The sequence below is a fragment of the Apaloderma vittatum genome, unplaced genomic scaffold, assembly GCF_000703405.1.
Source record: "Apaloderma vittatum isolate BGI_N311 unplaced genomic scaffold, ASM70340v1 scaffold2520, whole genome shotgun sequence".
Classification (NCBI taxonomy): Eukaryota; Metazoa; Chordata; class Aves; order Trogoniformes; family Trogonidae; genus Apaloderma; species Apaloderma vittatum.
This window is the reverse complement of record NW_009692696.1, coordinates 62,713-81,993: the sequence shown is the minus strand read 5'-3', so window position 1 is coordinate 81,993 and position 19,281 is coordinate 62,713. Positions and strand designations below refer to the sequence as shown.

Below are 19,281 nucleotides of genomic sequence, written 5' to 3'. Positions count from 1 at the left end.
GCTTCGAAAGCAGTGCAAAGCAAAACCTACCTGCCTCCCCTTCAGGGATGAACTTGTGGTGGCTAAGAATCTGCCAAAAAGCACTAACTCACCTCGTTTCAAGGAATCAGGTATAGTTTGGGTAAGTTATTAAAGTTCGTGAAAAGCATTAGCACAAAGCATTTTTAGGTTTATTTAAATAAAAATTATAATTTATACAAGACTTTTTAAACAAACAAGATTTTCTTAAAAAATGTACAGGGCAAATCATTTCATTATTTCAATTCTTCATACAGTATAAGTCTTCTGTCAAACAAAAGTTACACTGATAATGAATTATTTACAACTTCAAAATATAGACTCAAACTTCAGACATAAAAATTTTAACATCCATTATATTTCAATGATTAGTAGAAATTAAACATCTGCCAAAATGTACAGAATTCAATAAAAACTACCAGTGTTTTAATACAAGTTTAAGTAGCAAAAAAAAAAAAAGTACATCTTTTCATCCCTTCGCCATCGGGTAAAATCTCTTCTCTCTTTGTCTGCAGGAAAAAGGGTAGGGTTTTGCTGCTGGCATCCTGTGTGATGTTGCTACTAATAAATAGCTTGTTTCACTCAATCTTGCCTCACAAAAGCTATAGTGCACAGAAAGGCATGATTTCATATTTCAGCTTTTTTTGACTTTTGAATTTAAATGGTCATTGATTAAAGCAGTCAGTTTTCATATCCCTTTCTTTTTCTCTTTAAAAGGGACTCAAACTAACCAATGCACTTCTAAAGAAGTTAAATCCAATTACGTGTGAACGATCCAGCAATGAACCACGGACACCAACAGAATTGCAAATATAAACAGCAAACAGACAAACAGAATGACAAGAACATCACTTTCTGCTCTTAGAAAGTAGCGCTTTACATTGAGTGGTACGACCCAGTCTGTTACTGAGGTACAGCAGGCTGCACTGCAAAACTATGTAGGAAGATTGGAATTTAAGGTGAGAGCTTCAGTGTAAGTATAATACAAGTCAAGTATGTATTTACTCACTCTCCATGCCCTCCCGGCCTCCAAACCTGGGCAGGTGCAGCAGGAGGAAGAGCAGGAGTGAGGTTACCTTCTAGTGCCTCCGAAGTCACGCACACCACAGGAGCAGGTACGTAGCAGCCACTTGTACAACCCAATGTAAAGTGAACTTTGCAAAATATGTACACGGATGTTTGTCAGTTATATTACAACTCTATTTTTAAAAAAAAAATCCAGTCTGTTTTCTATATATTAGAATGAAACAACATTGCATTGCAGTTTGCACTAGGTTTTACTGCTTTAATTGCCAACTTTTAGATTCACACCGTTAAAGTGTGGGTTAATTTAAAACACCGACACGTAAGATTTTTTAAGTTTCTAATTTCTTTGTCCAGAAAAAAAATTTTAAAAGCATATTGTATGCATGAGGCATTTCAGTCTGGGAAAAGGATAACAATTTCTTTTCTCCCTCTCTGAAGCCTAGGTATGGTAAATTGTCCCGGCACCATCAGCACAGGACCTATAGCTCCTCCAGGAACCAAAAAGTTGGACAACCCTATACACTAGAGTCAACCAGTGAAGGGTGGGAGGGGGAGGAGGTAATAATAAGTGCAAGTCAACTGATTTCCTACTGAAACTGCTGTTATGATCAGAGTGAAGGTATAAATTACACTTGAAAAATGATACAAAAATAAGAAAAAGAGCATGCTCTCTGTAAAAAATATAGTTTTCTGTTTCTTTGAAAAAAAAAGGATAACCTTAAACATGCTCAAGGGATTTTTTTTCTTAAGACAAAATGAATGAATCTGATTAAGATTTATATAACATTAAGCGATTTTAATGCCTATTTGTTAATCACACCTACTAACCAAGGATGCTTCTAGAAAGGAAAGCCCAATGACAATATGCAGCAATTGCAAAAAGAGATTAATTGATTCTAAAGTAGGCTTGATGAGAAAAAATTAAGATCAAGGATTTTTTACTTGCACATAAGACCTGCATATGTAAAGTGAAGAAACACCCATATTAGATGGTGGCAAAATGGATTTTCACCAGTTTCACTTACATTTTAACTTTTCAGGCCCTGAGTTCCACAATACCCAAGGAGGTGTTAGAAATTCACTCCTTTCCGAGGTCATGTAAAAACCTCAAGTGCTGCTCTAAAGGGAGAACTCAGAAATGGCATTTTAGCCATCATGGTGGTTTCTTCCCCATTCTTGTCCACCTTTTCACCCAGGGCACAGAGTTTTACCTCTCCAGTGTTTCACTTTGAATACTGTGATTTTGTGGGGTATTGTAACAGTATTTCTTCATATTGACCTCATACTAAGTTCTTCATATCACACCTTTTCATGGTCACACTGAAATAAGGTTTGTACAGTTTGACTGTCACCTTCCTCACTAGTGCTACATTTGTTGAGAGACTTCAGTCCAAAACTGTGCTAAGAATTAAACACCCTTTAGTGTCTGCCTCCCCTCTCCCTCCTTCATTTTACCCTTTCCCCACAAAGAAAAAAAAGAAGAAAAAGGCATGAAATTAACTCCCATTTTTACATGTCAATTTGCATCTCCATTGCTTTTTTAGGGGGACATTCCCATGATGTCTGGAGACACTCATATTACTCAACTCAGAAGACATCTCAAAGGAAGAGACATACTGGAAGGCTTGGCATAACTCCCACTGTGCTTTCATGAAAATGCAAATAAAATTCTAAACCTCTCAGATGGGTGCTATTATATAGAGTATAAAAGCTTTCCAATATTAAAGACAAAGGTCAACATGTGCTTTGCTGCTAGAAAGGCCTGAGAGAGTTTAGAGGAGTACAGCCTTCCTGTTTTACCTGGCAGTTGGGTTTAATTGTCACTAAAATTTAATTTTGCGAGAGGAAAGACAGCAACATATCAATGCCCCTCAAATTATGCTCTGAAAACGAACTAGTGCTTTCAGCTGCTATAGTATAGCATTATTTTATTACAAGAGAAAAGTAGAGAAAAGCCAAATTAAAAAAAAGAGAGTAATGTCTCAGTTTAGTTTAATTATTCCCACCTCTCCCAACACAAAAAGCCTGCAAGTCTTTAATGCGTTAACATACAAACAGCTTGTACATGTAACATGTACAATAGTTGAGCCCTTCTATCACAACTATCTACAGAGATACAAATATATGATGCCTAACATTTTAGGAACAACATTTTGGTGCCCTCTTTTATAAAAAGTATCTGCCTGCCTTCCTTCCTCTTACTTTGGTTAATTAGGAAAGAAAGATATAGTTACAAACTCTCTCCTCCAATTCACTGTACAACCAATTTAAACGTCTCTGCAGGAAAAATCGAAATAACTGAATGGGTTAAATACCCTTCTGCAATGTGAGAATTAGCAAGGAGTTATTTTAAGTGCAGTTATAAATATGGAAATACTAAACTGATAATACTTCCTTGGTGTTGCTATCAGTTTTAATAAAGTACCTAATTAAAAACTCTGAGCTGAAGAAAGAGACTTCAGGCTGCTGCAGTCACCATTCTCACATCTTAGGGAAAAATAAACGTATCCCTTGAGATATCAGAGGAGTTAAAGCGATCAAACTATTTCACTTTGTCATTTTAGTCAGTTCTCCAAGTATCTTCCCAGCTTTTAATGTCAGTAAATAAACATTAAAAGTGCTTAATGTGCAAGGCTAATCGTGATGATAGCACTTTCACTGTTTTGTTGAATTTTGTTTTTTGTTTTTTGTTTTTTACAAAAATCCTAAAAACAAACATGAAGGCATATATAAAATACACTTGATTTATGTAACAGATAGAATATAAACCACCGGACAAGAAAAATTATTGCAAAATAGATGAAGATGTTCATTTTTTTCACTACCAAGTTGTAAAATAAGAAAGTTTCCTTTAGATCTTCTAAGACAAGATACTAGCTCTCACTGCTTGATGATGCAGAGGTTATTTTCACATATTGGTTGAAAATTGTCTCAAAAGCTTCATCTCTGTGTACCATGGCACCAAACACCAAAGGCTAAATGACAGAAAAAAAAAAATCATGTTAGTCTGGGAATGAAAAAAGATCTTCATCTAGGTATAGTTTTAGCCAAATGAATAGGAACAGGAGATGAACTGTACTTGAAGTGCATTAACAAAGACATAAGACTCTTTTTCTCTACTAAACTGTTGAAAATACAGCAGAGTTTCTAAGATTTGTTCACTTCTCCATCTTCTTAAAACAATCATGGCATAAAATGCACCTGCATGGAGTATTAGCAACAGAGAACACTTCAACTCTCTTTCCTCTGCATCCACTCAGGGCACGATGTTTTACTGCTTGGCCTCTGCCTCCATTAAAGATTTCTGAAATTCTTTGCCAGTTCCTCTTTGTTTTGGTTCGTAGAATATTTACTTAGGTAAAGTATTCAACTTTGTAATTAAGAAGTACTTCTCAACATCATAAAACGAGTAGAAAGCCCGGTTGTTACTTGGAGAAAAGTTATGATTAGTTTAAAATAAGGTTCAGTCATATGTTAAGAAAAACTTCAGTTGCCCAAAGGGTATGTGAGGCCCAGAGAAGCTTAAATCTTTAGTAACATGTGACTGAAACAGGGTCAGGCCCTTCCACCCCAAAGTCTTGTCACCCACAGACACTCTGAAGCCACCAGCTTTGCACTGCAGACTGCACAGCAGGGAAGCTCCCATGATCCTGATGCAGGATGCTGGGGAATAGCCAATGGAGGTAGTGAAATAATGAAGTAAATCTTCCCAAAGTGTTACAATAAACTGAATGTTTAAATTAAAAGTCTGAAGCCAAATATACTGAATCACAGACAACTGAATTAAAAAAAAACCACCAAAATCAAAACAAACCCCCTAGCATAGGAAAAAAAAAAGCTCCTATGTGGATACCAGCCAGAGAAAGAAGACAAAAGAGAACAAAATCAAGGACAGCAATACAGATACAGCCAGCTACTCACTTTTTGTGTAGATGGTGTTGATACAGCAATACCCATCCCTGATCCCGGGAGAACAGAGAGCACTTTATACTAAAAAGAAAACAAAACCACGGACCAAATATATCTTACAGAAGAACTGCAAAAGGTGCTGAGAAGGTTACACAATCCATCAATGGTTCATCCTCCCAGTCAGAACTAACAGACCCCCTATTAAAAACAAGAAGAGGCCAGACGCTGTTCTTTGACCCCGGATCCAATGGGTACAGAGAGAACCTGCCTCTCCTCTTCCTCCTGCACCAAACCTGCCTGCCCGAATCGTCCCCATATCCCCATCCCCAAACTGAGCACCCCAGTAACGCTACGGCGCACAGGAGCTGGCCCAGCCACGATGGCAGGGACCAGGCCGGCAGCCGGACGGTGTGGGCAGGTGGTGCAGCCCAGCCGTAAGTGTATGTACCCACATGAGAGCGGGCTTGTGAGGATCACTGAGAGGTTCCCCTAGAACTAACAAGCATCAGCTGTTCAAAGGAGCATCAAGCAAACCAGGAAAAGCTGCTTTTTCAAAGGTATGTATAGGTTTCATTGTTTTGGTTTAGTTTTTTCTTTGCTTTTTGTTTCGTTTTTTCTTTTTTTAAAGAAAATCCATAATGTTAAGAAGAAATACAATTGGCTGAACTGGGAAATACCCCCAAGGGGGAAGAGACTCAGAGTCTGGCCTGTGTTTCCCATCCCTAAATGAAATCAGGTAGAGTATGTTTTTATGGTTGGCTGCATAATCTCCGGCTCATTTTCATTAGAAAACCCTACACAGATGCAAAAGGATCTTTACAACAGTGAAGACCTACTATGCAAAGAGCCAGCATTATTTCAAGTATGTTTAAAATCCATCAACGTGAATTACTAATTCCAACAGCAATATTCAAGTTCACAGAATCACAGAATGCAATGGGTTGGAACGGACCATTAAAAGACATCTAGTCCAACCCCACCGCAGTGAGCAGGGACATCTTTAACTAGATCAGGTTGCTCAGAGCTCCACCAAACCTGACCTTGAACGCCTCCAGGGATGGAGCCTCCAAGTTAGCTGTAAGATCTCTGCCTTACAGACACGTGATACAAATAGAAGGAACTTGTCTGAAAAATCTCGAGGTACTTAAGCAGCAGATACGGGGCTGAAGGGTTTTTTGCACAATCATCATTTCATCTGAGGCACTCATGGCCACAGGACATAGTAGAAGGCAGGGGGGCTGCGCTTAAGAGTAGGACAAGGGCAGGTTGGATGGGGCTTTGAGCAACGTGATCTAGTGGGAGGTGTCCCTGCCCACAGGACACCAAGGCGGGTTGGAACGAGATGATCCTTAAGGTCCCTTCCAACCCAAACCATTCTACGAATCTAGGGTTCTACGACAAGCTCAGAGAGGGCAACAAAAAGTGACATTAAATGCCACAAAGACTGATGCAAGAGGCATCTATTAGTATAGACACCCAAACTGAAGTTAGTATTACACAGTTCCTGCTAACGATAAATCTTCTTAAAGCCTACACAGCTCTAGTGAATGCAGGAGTTAAGAAATGTCTCAACTTCAATTTTAAAATAATTCAGGAGTGCAAAGGCTTAGTAAACTTACCTTGGTTTTATGCTCATAGTGAGTTTGCTTGTGATGAGTCCAAATAGCTAAACAAGCAGTTCTGTGAAATACTCTCAATCAAAGAATTACATTTTACTTTGAAAAATTATCAATGGTATGCTTTTTAAAAATAACATAAACAGAAAAGCAAAACATGACTAGCTGAACAGAAAACCAGCTCTCTCCCTTACTCGCAACACAGAACAGACATACCTTCTGAATATCTGTTATATCCGTTAGCTTTATAACTTTGTTTCTTTTAGATGAGCCGGATTTGGAGCTTTCAAAGCACAAGTAACTGAAGACAAGGAAAGAAAACGCTCATTTTGATACAGTGTTATGAAACAAAGCTCTCAATATCCCTCCCATCACCTCTGAAGCTTGAAAACTCACAGGTTAAAATCAACTTCAAAAAAAAGTATGAGGCACGCAACATGCAATTCAGTTATGGCTTCTAAGTTAAAGCAAACTTTCATAAATTCTAGCAACTCGCTGCCGTGCCTGAAAGCCCAGAATGCACAGTATGCATACACACACCAGAGAAATAATCCTGTATTTATATTACTGCACTGAACAGTTAAACTTGACAAGCGTTTTAGAGAAAGAGGAAGCACATACATCCCTACACAGTTGAAATATTAAATCTCAAAAGCCTTACAAATCTTTTACCATCCCAAAAGAAGATTAATGGAAAACACTGTGTTAGTTTCATGTTACTGTGGTGCAGACAAAAGCTCAGATTTCTGAACACTGGAAAGTGCTCTCCATCCCTAGGTGACACTGCATACAGATGAGCTTTACTTCATTCATTACACTCCAAAGGAGTTTCGGTGCAACAGTAGTGAGGACAGTTATTCAGCCCTGAGAGGCTGGAGGGTAAGGATTTAAAAAAAAACAACAAAAAAACCCCATCAAGCACTAGTTCTGAAATCAAGGCTTGATTTTCTCTTTTCTTTCTGTTGCACATTGTTTCAAAGAAGCTATACATTCAGTTTGCTTTAAAAAAAGAAGCTAAGAGTATTTGTCAAATAACCATTGTACACAACTCTCCTAATACACTTACCTTTTAGGATTTTTTTAGTATGTATATAGTATGTTATCTACATCAACAACCACAGCTACTAACAACTGACTATACAGAGCTACTCTCCATTCCCATGCAAGCCTTTCTAAGGAAAAATCACATTTGTTAAGCCCCAGATTCAGCTCTCCCTCTCCCCTATGATGTTTTTTTGAGGTTTTAAAGCACTACAAAAAGGCATTTTTGTTCCAAAACACTGTTAAAGGATTACTTCTAGATGCAAATTTTTTAATGTCTGTTGCATTTTCCTCCTAAGAAACGTGTGGAGTGCAATGACTCACTTTTCTGTGACATAAAGAACTCCATTCCTGATGTAGTCTGTAGGCATCTTCCTGTCTCTGTTAATCAAGCAGCAGCGCCAGCCATTTTCACACACTGAAAAAAATCATGAGAAATCTTACTTTGAGAAAAAGAGACATGCATCACCCCCAACAGCTCCCTCATAAAACAGCAGAAAACATTGAAAATTAAACTTCAGACACCTAAAACGAGAAGTGTTTACAAAGAAAAGCCTAAATAAGGTGGGGTTAGGCATCATAACAGCTGGTTTAATATTTGTTTTTTAAAACAAAACAAAAACTACCCACACAATTATACCCCTTAACTTGACTATTCCATTTGTATTACCACAAAAGGAACACCAGGCTGCGCATTCCTTCAAAGAACTGCAAGGATGTGGAATGAAAGTCACTTGTCTCCACTCATCCCAAGTTAAAGCAAATCTTTCTAATCAAAAGCTTATACCTGTACATTGCACAGAAAGGGAATTCAACTTTAAACTATCCTTGGCTTTGTAGAAAATACTCTACTAACGTTGCTTCCTCACTGCGTCATACCTGCCAAAGGTCGCTCATTTTCTGACAGGTTAAAAACTTCATGGAAATTCCCCCTCTTGGTGGTATGAAAACGACTCGTGTCTTCATCTTTGCTTATTCCAGTTGGGGCACTTGAGCCCACGTAACTTCTGGATGCTGCTGTTTGAAGCTGCAGAAAAAGAAAACATGATGGCAAAATTTGAACAGCTGTGCTCTTAAAAATAACCTGGTTAACTGCTCTTCCTAAACAAAAATAAAAATCTGTAATGCAACAATTTTCATTAACTACTTCCATGAAGTTACCTTTGGACTACTGCACTATACTATTGCTACAGCACAAAACTCGAAGGTGCTATCTGAACGTAACCTTTCAAAGTGCTGAATGCACCTATCTTAAAACACCATTTTTCTACAGTAAAGGGTATTTCTGATTAGATACAGCAAAGTCACTACACACAGCTCCAATCACTACACTAGTGGGACTACTAACAGCTAATACATTATCAGCACTTGGCTTGTCTTTCAAGAGACAGACCAAGCACAAGATATCATTGCACAAAATAAGTTTAGAAAGGAAAAGGAGCAAACAAAGAAAAAAGCCACAGAAAAACCGCGTAAACTCATTATGAATACAAATGCTGAAATTGAAAGGAAGTTTTCCACGCTACGATCCATACCTTTTCATGCCCTGACAGCTAGCAGGAAAAGAAACAAACAACAGAAATGTGACAGTGACAAAAGAAAAAAAAAGTGAAGTCTGTTTAACAGTATAATACATAGAATAAAACATGAACTGAGTGATACCGCAAGATCCTGCTCACAAACCAAGAGACTACACACAATGAATACAATTAAAAAAAGAAGAGTTATCAGTGGTTAGAGCACACCAGTTCAATTTATTCAGGTTGCGATGCAGCCATTGATCTTTGCTTTGCTTTGAAGTTGCACTGAATTTTGAGAGCTGATAAGTGAAATAAAATCGGAACGGTTGTCAGCACTCTGGGTGGGGAAAAAAGGTAGCAGGGAGTTCTCAAAACCAAAGCACTAGAGTAAAATCTACACTTAAACAGAGCTCCTGAGCCAGTGAAGACTGCCCTAGCCAACAAGCCTTGCTTCTGGAAGGGCGGCGGGCAGTGTCTTTCGGAAAGCTTGCCTGCATTTGCTTTTTCATCTTGGTGGGGCACCACACGATTCCAAAGGCTGGCTTTTGTCACCGAAGCATTAACAGCTCCATTCTTAGTCCTACCATACACACGCAGTTAAACAACTGGCAAAGTGACAAGATGCAAGCTCAGGACTAAAGCCTTTCCTCTGTAAAGGCCCGATGCTGACGGAGGCCAACCAGCCTCTGATGCTTTTTTTCTCTCTTTTTCTTTTTTTTTTTCTGCACATAAGTTGGCAGCACTCGACACTTCGCAAGATTTAGTGCTAACAAAAGAAATCCAAAACCAATGGAAAAAATGTGCACTGCAACTGCTGACTAGAAACCAGACTGACAAAACAGACACAGCAAAGGGTATTTGCCATCCAGCTTTTAGGGTAACTGTAATACAATGATGCCTTGGAGGAAAAGAATAAAGATTAAAAAAAGTTGACATGGAAAGCAAATGGTTGATGATAACTGTACTATTGCTTCACTTCTGCAGTGCCCTTAGCAATGATCGAACCCCTGTACCCAAGGAAAATAGTAACTTATCCAACAATTCGTGTGCAAGTAAAATCAGATGAACTATTTGAAGGCCACCTTGGACAAGTTATTTGGCTCCATATGCATGCTTCCAGGTGAAGCTCCATGGCCTGAAACATAAAAAAGGTCAGGGCAAGAGTTCTAATGTTTTTTCTGCACTGGAATGAGGATTATTCCCGCTCTCTGCTACACTGATTCCAACCTACCCATTATATAAAGTGACTAAAAAAAGGTGTTTAAACTTCAGTTCCACATCCCATCCAGTGGCTAACGATGTGAGAAAGTTCTGCCTCTACTTCTAGTCCTTCCTAACACAGACAAATGTTTGCTTCACCCTCAAAAGCAGCAGCTAATTTATCCATAACCACCCAGGCTTGAGACAATCTATAGTCAATGACTAAAAGAAAAGCATTGCATCCCAGTTTGACAAGCCTTAAATCTAACTGGAAGTGATTGGATTTGTAATGCTAGAAGAGTCCTGACTGTCTAAAAAACATCACCCAGCAACCTGGAGGTAGGAATACCTGGAGGTATTCCTTTTCACTTGATCTGTCGTCAGTTCGACATACAGCCTTTACCCATCAGATATTGCTGTCAGGATTGTTCTCTAAGGACACGAGGTCAGAGCAGTGGTACAGGCAATGAATATTGCATTGTGTCCAGGTTTAGGGTGTCTTGCAGGCTGTTTAATGAGAAGAAGCCAAAGCAAATGCACATACGCTGGCCCTACATGTTTTGAAGCTCTGCCTTTTCTATGAAAAAAAACCCCAAAATAATCAAAAAACTTTTTGTTTTTTTAACTTTTTGTAAAAAAATCTCTTTTTTATATTACATGATTCCCAGAAATCTCTTGAGGGATAAGAATGCTTGTCTAAAATTACCAAGACCAAGTTAACATTTTCAGAGTCACTGGGAAGCGGATAATGTGCTCCTGCACATCCTTTCCAGGCAGACAGGCCAAGCCCATGAAGTCAGACACAGCAGCACTAAATCCCCGGTGTACTTGTCAAAACTAAAGCCACAAGAAAAAGCCAGCAAGGATAATTACTCCCTAAATTTATGAATTCTTCAGTCATTCAAAGGCTTTCTGCCTCTAATACGGATTAGAGAGACCTAGCAAGGATCTGCTGCAACCACCACAGTGAAACCTGTAAGCTCGGGAGGCAAAGAACGGTTTAAGCCCATCTGCCGGGAGCAAGAGAAGTCCAGGCTATGGATGGCTCCATCCAAATGCTCTCACCCCTTGGAAAATGCTCTCACCCCTTGGAAAATAGGAGCAAATGTCTCACTCTCTGTCAGAGACTGTCTTCTACTTTCTCCTGAAATACTAAGATTATGCTGCAGTTATTTTACCCTCAACTGCTCCATCACTCCCAGAACCCATATTTCTTGTTGTTCTTCTTCCTCACAGGTTAACAATCAAGGGTTCACGTGTTTATCCCTCCTGCTCTCCAGTTGTGTACCCGGGTGGAATTACTGCTAAGTGCTGCACATTTTAGTCAGGGAGCTTATGACAGTACTCGGATGCTCCATGAATGCACTCAGATATTGTGATAAGAGGCATTAAGCAAATGCTAAAGTGAGATTAGGCTGAAGTTTTATTACAACCATTTTTATTTTTAAACTAGTAAACATTGACAAATTCAGGGATATCAAAAAGCACAACTTGCTTTCAGTTATCATGCCAGGCCCCAAACAATGTGCAAAAAAGCACAAAACACAATACTTAAAGATTTCACTAGGAGATCTTCACAAAGAAAAATTTACTGTTGCATTCTTCACATGGTGAAGAGTCATTTATCACCACTATGTTAAAAGGTCATCTAATACAAATAACTGTAAGACATAATGCCTAAATCTGTAAAGCACTTTATTATCTCTCTTACTGCTTATCCATGAGTAAGATACAATATTATATTCAAGCCTTTTTTCTTCTTTTTTTTTTAAACTGTTCTTTAACTTATGCAAGCAGCTGAATTTCCACTGAAAAAGAATGTCTGAGAATAGATAAGGGGATTACAAGATTTAATTCTGACAATAAAACCACACAGAATGTATATTAAAGAAATTTATATGAAATAGACGGCGTTATTTTTGTACGTTTCGCTTCATACCATTTCCAGTATGTATATATTTATGTACACATTGTAATCATAGATTCCTTTCTTATAGGAAGTAGAATCCATATAAAAACTCCGGATTGTGAAAATAATAATAATAATAAAAGAACTAACATCAACTGTTACGATTTAATTAACCTTCCTTTTAATGTGCTCTAGTCACTGGGGAAAAGGGAAAGGGAGAAAGGGATCTGATTTTCAGCTGCTGGGAGTGGAGGGACAAAAAGATTTATTACCCTTACCCGTCTCGACACCGTAGCATTAGATCTTTCTTTGAGCTGAGGATCTGTTGGGAGACTTGTCCAGATGATATAAGGAGTATCATACTTAGCTCTTAGTCTGGGGCATCGTTTGAAGATAAAATCAATAAGGAAAAACTTGATTCCAGCATAGAGTCCTGAAAAAAAAAAAGGTCACTTCAGCAGACATGTTGAAAGGGTATCAAGAAATCACTGTTTTGATCATGTAACGCGTTCATGAATGAAACCAAATGCTGTATGTTCAGTGACGGTGCTCAACCATTCTCCTTGTTTCAGTACTTTGATTCTTGTCCCAATGACAGGAAATTATTTTTCTTTTCCTCTTCTGCTCAGATTCCTTCCTCTCCATCCTGAGTTCTCTTAAACCACTTATGTAGCTTCTTATTATGCAGAAGAACATGAAAATAATTCAAACATACATTCCTTATTCCCAGCATTCTGAAAAGATGCTATACTTCCAAAACAGAAAACGCGCCAGAGCACTCAACTCTGCAGCTCCTTGCAAGAATTTAAATGACAACAGAGGGCTCTCATGTGCTACATTAAACCCTATCTTCCAGTCTAGTACATTCTCTATCTTATACAGGATATTTCCTTGCATTCTGCAAAACCCTCTCAAAACTTTACTGAATGCAATTCAGATCTCTTTCTAAGTCAGAGGAAAAAAATAATTCCTCACACATCTAATTTAACTGTCACGCCAAGTAAATCTACGTTTCTGTTCAAGCTACCACAGCGCCACTAAAAGTAATATTCACTTGATAATATCATTACTTTAATGAAAAAGAAAAGAGAATTCTTGTTTCACAGGACATGGCTTCATATAGAGAAAAGGCAGTCTCAGGTTCTAGTGAAAATCCTTTCTTCCCAACTTAATCTGTTCATTTTGTGCTGCATATCCTCCAATTTTTACAAGTTGTCCCATTAACCCTTTCATTGTTTTTCCAAAGCTGTCAACTTGGTGTCTTCTCCCAGGTCTCACATATTTAATCTGCAAGGATGCATGAGCAAAAAGAACCCAAAATATAGTATTCCCTGGCAGCCTCACAGCTGTCAGTCTGAAGACCTCTACTAACAGCTCATCACAAACCTCTCCTCCTCACGGAGCGAATGCATTATTCAGTCTTTCTCTATTATATTATGCATCCAGAGATGATTTTCCAAATGCACATGACAAACAATGCCAAACACAACGAAAATACTTCAGAACACTGCATTACTTATTAATGTATGATTTTCTTTCTTAAACTCTAAAATTTTCCCTCTAAAGATCATGCTAAGATTTAACGCATTAAGTCTAGACTGTAACAGGTCAATTATTTATTGTGTTTACCCATTGCAAGTCCAATAATCCTGTAGGGCAAAAAGCAGGATGCAATAAAAGCTGCCCATAGAGTAATGTAGAGCTTCTGTGTTATTTCTGGCTGGACCCACATGAACAAGCTGAAAAAAAAAAAAAAAGAAAACAACATTTTATTACTAGTGTCCCGGGCATTGGTCAAGTCTTGTTTTTAGAGGAGAGAGACTCACATCAGATAACTTACTTTTTAATTTTTTCCAGTATATCTGCCATCTTGCCAAAAAGGTTCTGCATAAGAAGTAAGAGAATTAAAACCAAGTCCTGCATTATTATATATAGAAACCAACATAATAGAAACCAATGGAGCTATCTTACTCTGCTGATAATAAGCAATTCCCAGAAGTGATTTTTTTAAATTTTTAGTCATTTATGTACTTCACAATTGGGTAAATACAGAGCAGAACAGCAATCCTTGATGACTTCCATCTCATTTAACACTTTGTTCTGTAACTCATGACTCACTGTTAGAAACAAAGACGTTATCTGACCCCCCTGTCACAACTGGAAAGCGTTTAGTGGAACAGGCTCCCCAGAGAAGTGGCCATGGCACCGAGTCCGTCAAAGCTCAAGCTGCATCTGGAAGATGGTTTTAGTTGCATAGATTTAGGTTTAGGTAGCCCTGCAAGGAGCTGGGAGTTGGACTTGATGATCCTCATGGGTCCTTTCCAACTTGAGATATTCTATGATTCTACATCACTGCACATATTTTAAATTAAGCTGTCAACCTGAGTGTTAAGAGCTTCTGTCAGTAGGCAACAAACCGAGAAGTTCCTTCACACATTTTGAGCACTGAAATCTCAGCAAGTGCTTACTGAGTTCATCAAATGCTGGACTCAGGTTCTTTAGAAACACATCCCCACAAGGTGTTTATATGTCCTTCAAGTTACCAGATTCCACATAATTCCCACAACTGTTGATGCAAACAGGCCCCTGCTCAAGGCTGAGAGGGTTATTCAGCCATCTTCCTCAATCAGTTCTTGCTGTCACAGCACCTATAAACTTCATCCTTCCAATACATTTCCAAAGGTGTTCACAGGCACCACCCCCAGCAGAAGGAAGGAGATGAGCATACACAGTCGGCAAGAGAAAGCTAAGCTATTTTCAGCAGTGACACTTTGTCAGAGATGGCACGAGGCTGCAGTTCAACTGGAATGGGGGACTCAGCTGCTGGGGTAGCTCATCGACTCATGGAGCTGGAGAAAACCTTCCCTCACCCTCTCCCACACAAGCAGCAGATTTCAGGGCTGTGGGTGGTGGTGTTTAAAGCAGACTATTTCAAAGATGCTGTGCAAAATGCTGAATTAATGCAGCTAAACAGACAGCGAAGGAATAAGGTCCCTTAAGATCAGTTTTGCGACCAGTAGATTTGGGACATGTATCCATACTGCAGCACATTCCTAAGATTAACCGCCTGATCTACATTATCAGAAGCTCATGTGTATATATTAGGGGAAAAACTGTCAGAAGCTGCTTCTGTTCCGCTTCAGACCTCACTCAGAGCTGTGACTGGAGAACCTCAACCAGTTCTCTGAAGTGTCATTCCCTTCCAGAAGCTCCAGGCATCTTACTGACATTGCTACTGCTTGTAAGTCAAGATGCCCATGCAAGGAGAGTATTGCTTGTTGAAGTGTTTCTTTTCACATGCTGCATAACAAAGTATTTTGACCACTTGGACCATGAACCTCTTTGTTCTAAGGAAGCAGCTGGAGAGGTCCAAGAGCAGCACAGTACCTGTGCCTTCTGAGCCACGTCTAGAACAAGCTGAAACTTTTCAGACACGGTCAGGTCCTCTTTTGGGGGTTCCTTGGGCAAGAAAGAGACAATCCATTAATTTTCAGCTCACTTAAAACGGATCTTTTACAAAATCCCTTATGACAAGACCCTGCAACATTCTCAGCAAGAGTCCTCTCACTTTAAACAGTCTCTAAATTTTCCAAGTTCCTCCCTTGTTTCAGATCTACTGTTTTACGTCTTTCATTGTTGGTTATCTTTAGTTATTAATGCTTTTCCTCCATGGTATATGCAAGTAATATGAGGCTGTGAAAGGCACATTAAGTCTTTGGAGTAGCATGCTTAAAATAGCTTTAAGCCCTATGACCACATGCTTAAATTGATCTACTTCTGGTCTAGCACAGAAATATAATTTTTTAGAGAAAGTTTTACATCTATAACTTTGCTTATTTAAGTAGATTACTGGCGTTTTAAGAATAAAAAAATTATCCTTGAAGCAAGGCTTCACTAAGTCTTTGTAAAAGGTTTAAAATTCAAATATTTACAATACTTGCTGCTTAAAGCAGGATATGCAAACATTTATTTTTAAAAATGTTATACAGAAAACAGAATACAAGGTTTCTTGAAGATCCCACAGGATCTCTATTGTCCCAAGCTGGCATAGGAACATTTATTCCACAAATGTCACTCAAGTTTGGAACATTTCATTTTGAAACATCCAAACCTAGTGTTGTTAGTGAAGATTTCTAAATCTAAAGAGAAAGAAAAAAGCTGCAGTGTGTTTATCTGCTCGTCACCCTTCCTTTTACAGTTACCCACATAACCAGAGGAAGGTTTTGAAGGTGCAACTTTTAACACAGGTAATACAGGTCGAACCGATCAAAGACCTACCACGGGTTCAGAAACTTCAGGCACAATGCTCCACTGTATTCTCCAACCCCTAGAAGTTATGGAAATAGTTAAAGAGAGCAAGTACTTCTTCGCCACCTGCCAACATGGATTATTTGTAAGAGGTTAAAAAGTAGTTTTCTGCAACAAGCACTTACGGCTTTAAAAAATAATTTTTATAAATCCCCAAACCAAAAAAGAACCCACAAAACAACATAAGCACAAGTGGCCAACCCCAGAGAGCTTTAAAGGTACATTGTACATTTTTAAAAAAAAATATATTAGCTAGGTAGATACTGCACAGAATCACTGCTTGCAGGTTTCACAACAGAAGTGAATTGTGTGCACAGAGTAAATAATCGGGACTATTTTTCTTGAGTTTTATGTGAACAAAATCATATCTACTTATTCTGGAGCCTGTTCGTTACTGGTAATTTTCAGACAGGTGCCAGGGAGTAAGCATTAACTAAGAAATCAGAAAATAATTTTAAAACATGCACTTTAAGATACTCCCCATCATTCTAAGCATTTTAAGGGGGAAAACACCATCAGCCTAAAATAGTATTTTTTAAAATTCCTTTCAATACAGAAAATATACTTTTTAAAAAAAGTGTGAATTTTTAGCAGAGACCAAATATACAAAGGGAAGATACTTTGAATAAAGTAGGCTGTGAGCCAAAGGCAAAACTGCAATTTTAGGCCTAGGTGAGAATTCCGTCCAGGGAAAAGCAACAGGCTTCAATATTTGAGGTGATGTTCTCCAACCTCTCTGAATACTGCATAATGTTTTTATTTTAGAAGTTTAGAGTGTTGAGGGATTTGTCTGAGAACATGCTAATAACTCAGGTCACAGGAAACAAAGATAACTCCTTAGAATAGTCAAAAGTTATAGAAATTGAGCAATGACATTAAGGATATTCAAGTTTGATGAATTTAACTCACAACATTAAGAAAAGGTAACAGTTTATGGCTGAGTGTAAGAATAATAAAACATCTTTCAAGCAAAGCATTACAAGAGTATAATCTATTATTTATGTAAATACCTGGCTATGAGGTAATTTAGGGACAACCTCAAAATTGCTAAAAATAAGAACATAGGAATGGCCCAGCCATGCCATACAGCATTCATGTAAATCTGCAGATTAAGAAGAAAAAAAAGAGAGGGGAAAAAAAAAGAGACGTGGATTACAAACCGGGTAACAGTGAGTTGTATGAAATACCATTTCTCACTCTACTGTTGGGTTCAGAATCGCATAACTCAGATCACAGAAGTCAATAAATCTTAGCCACCCCATGACAGACAACAGTACTGCATTCATGAACATAAAGTTGAAACTGTACGTTTTAACTAAACCTTGAGATGACTTTTAGATAGCGCCCAGCTGTTTGAGAGAGTATTTCCAACACTGCAATTACATGAAGGTGAAGAAAAAACAAAAAGTAAATCTTAAAAGACTGTGAATCTGCTACATGGCCATGATATGGTCTGACCTCATCTAGACCAGCTGAAGCAATGATATAGCACAAAAGTTACAGCAATTAGCCCTGTCCAGAGCAATGGGACACTGTATTATTTTCAGTCAACTAAATCCCAAATTTTTACTGAGCTTAAAAAGATTGCAGGAAAACAGGTCTTATTTTACCTAACAAATACAGACACAAAATGCTTCAAAAGGTGTTCCGTGGCCTTCCCAGCTTCAGAAAACACAGACTACAGGCTCCCTGCCAAGAGACATTAGGCTTTTTACTGAACCCAAAATGAAGAACTGCTCTGTCCCCGAGGTCCCAGAGCTTTCTGAACAACCACTGAAGTTCCTTCTTTCAGCTTTTAACTGAAGAATGTTTTTTTTCAGGACAAGTGATTGAAAAAAAGTCAGTAGATTAGGAGAAGGGACTGACACAGGGTACTGGGAAGGGTAAATCTGCTTCTCAATACTTCCTCAGCTGTGTTGGGCAAAGTAACATTCCATAAGGCTCTCTAACTTACAGAGAGGGATCATTTAATGAAAAGCTATGTGACATTTTCACCAAACAGGTTACATTGGGTTTGCATGGCAAGGTTTTTGTAGCGGGGAGGGCTACAGGAGTGGCTTCTGTGAGTGGAGAACAGTCTGACAGAGCCAGTGCCAGTCGGCTCCAAGATAGACCCAGTGCTGGCCAAGGCTGAGCCCATCGGTGACAGCGGTAGCACCTCTGTGATAACGGATTTAAGAAGTGGATTTAAAAAACTGTCCAAAAGCAACAGCAGCTGGAGGGAAAAGTGAGAATATGTGAAACAACTGCAGACACCAAGGCCAGTGATGAAGAAGGGGAAGGAGGTGCTCCAGGCACTGGAACGTGTTGAGGCAGGCTGTGCCCCTGCAGCCCATGGAAACTAACGGTGATGCAGACGTCCACCTGCAGCCCTGAAGAAGGTCACAACGAAGCAGGTTGCATTGGGTTGGCCTGGCCGGATTTCAGTGGCAGCAGGGGAGCTGCAGGGTGGCTTCTGCAAGAAGCTGCTAGAAGCTTCCTGAATTTGACAGAGCCAATGCCAGCCGGCTCCAAAGAGGGACCCGCCGCTGGCCAAGGCTGAGCCTATCAGTAAAGTGACAGGATAGGAACGCCTCTGTGAAAACATATTTAAGAACGGGGACAAAGAAGTGCGCCACAACAGCTGGCACAGAGATGGAGGAGTGAGAATCTGTGAAGACACCAAGGTCAGTGAAGAAAGAGGGGGGGAGGATGAGCTCCAGGTGTGGGAGCAGAGAGTCCCCTGGGTTGTGGT

The 19,281-nt window shown here is 39.1% G+C and overlaps 1 protein-coding gene across 1 annotated transcript in view; it reads right to left on the bottom strand.

Moving 5' to 3' along the window:
• Positions 1–3,759: 3,759 nt before the first annotated feature.
• Positions 3,760–19,281, bottom strand: part of GRAMD4 (GRAM domain containing 4) — a 53,490-nt gene continuing 37,968 nt past the window's right edge. Inside the window, exons 8-18 of the mRNA XM_009879294.1 lie at positions 17,558–17,649; positions 16,518–16,566; positions 15,627–15,698; positions 14,080–14,123; positions 13,869–13,978; positions 12,518–12,672; positions 8,490–8,637; positions 7,935–8,028; positions 6,786–6,870; positions 4,966–5,034; positions 3,760–4,019 (exon numbers count right to left, since the gene is read on the bottom strand). Of these exons, the coding sequence (XP_009877596.1) occupies positions 3,918–4,019; positions 4,966–5,034; positions 6,786–6,870; positions 7,935–8,028; positions 8,490–8,637; positions 12,518–12,672; positions 13,869–13,978; positions 14,080–14,123; positions 15,627–15,698; positions 16,518–16,566; positions 17,558–17,649 (1,020 nt within the window). The 3' untranslated portion in view covers positions 3,760–3,917. The remainder of the gene's footprint in view (positions 4,020–4,965; positions 5,035–6,785; positions 6,871–7,934; positions 8,029–8,489; positions 8,638–12,517; positions 12,673–13,868; positions 13,979–14,079; positions 14,124–15,626; positions 15,699–16,517; positions 16,567–17,557; positions 17,650–19,281) is intronic.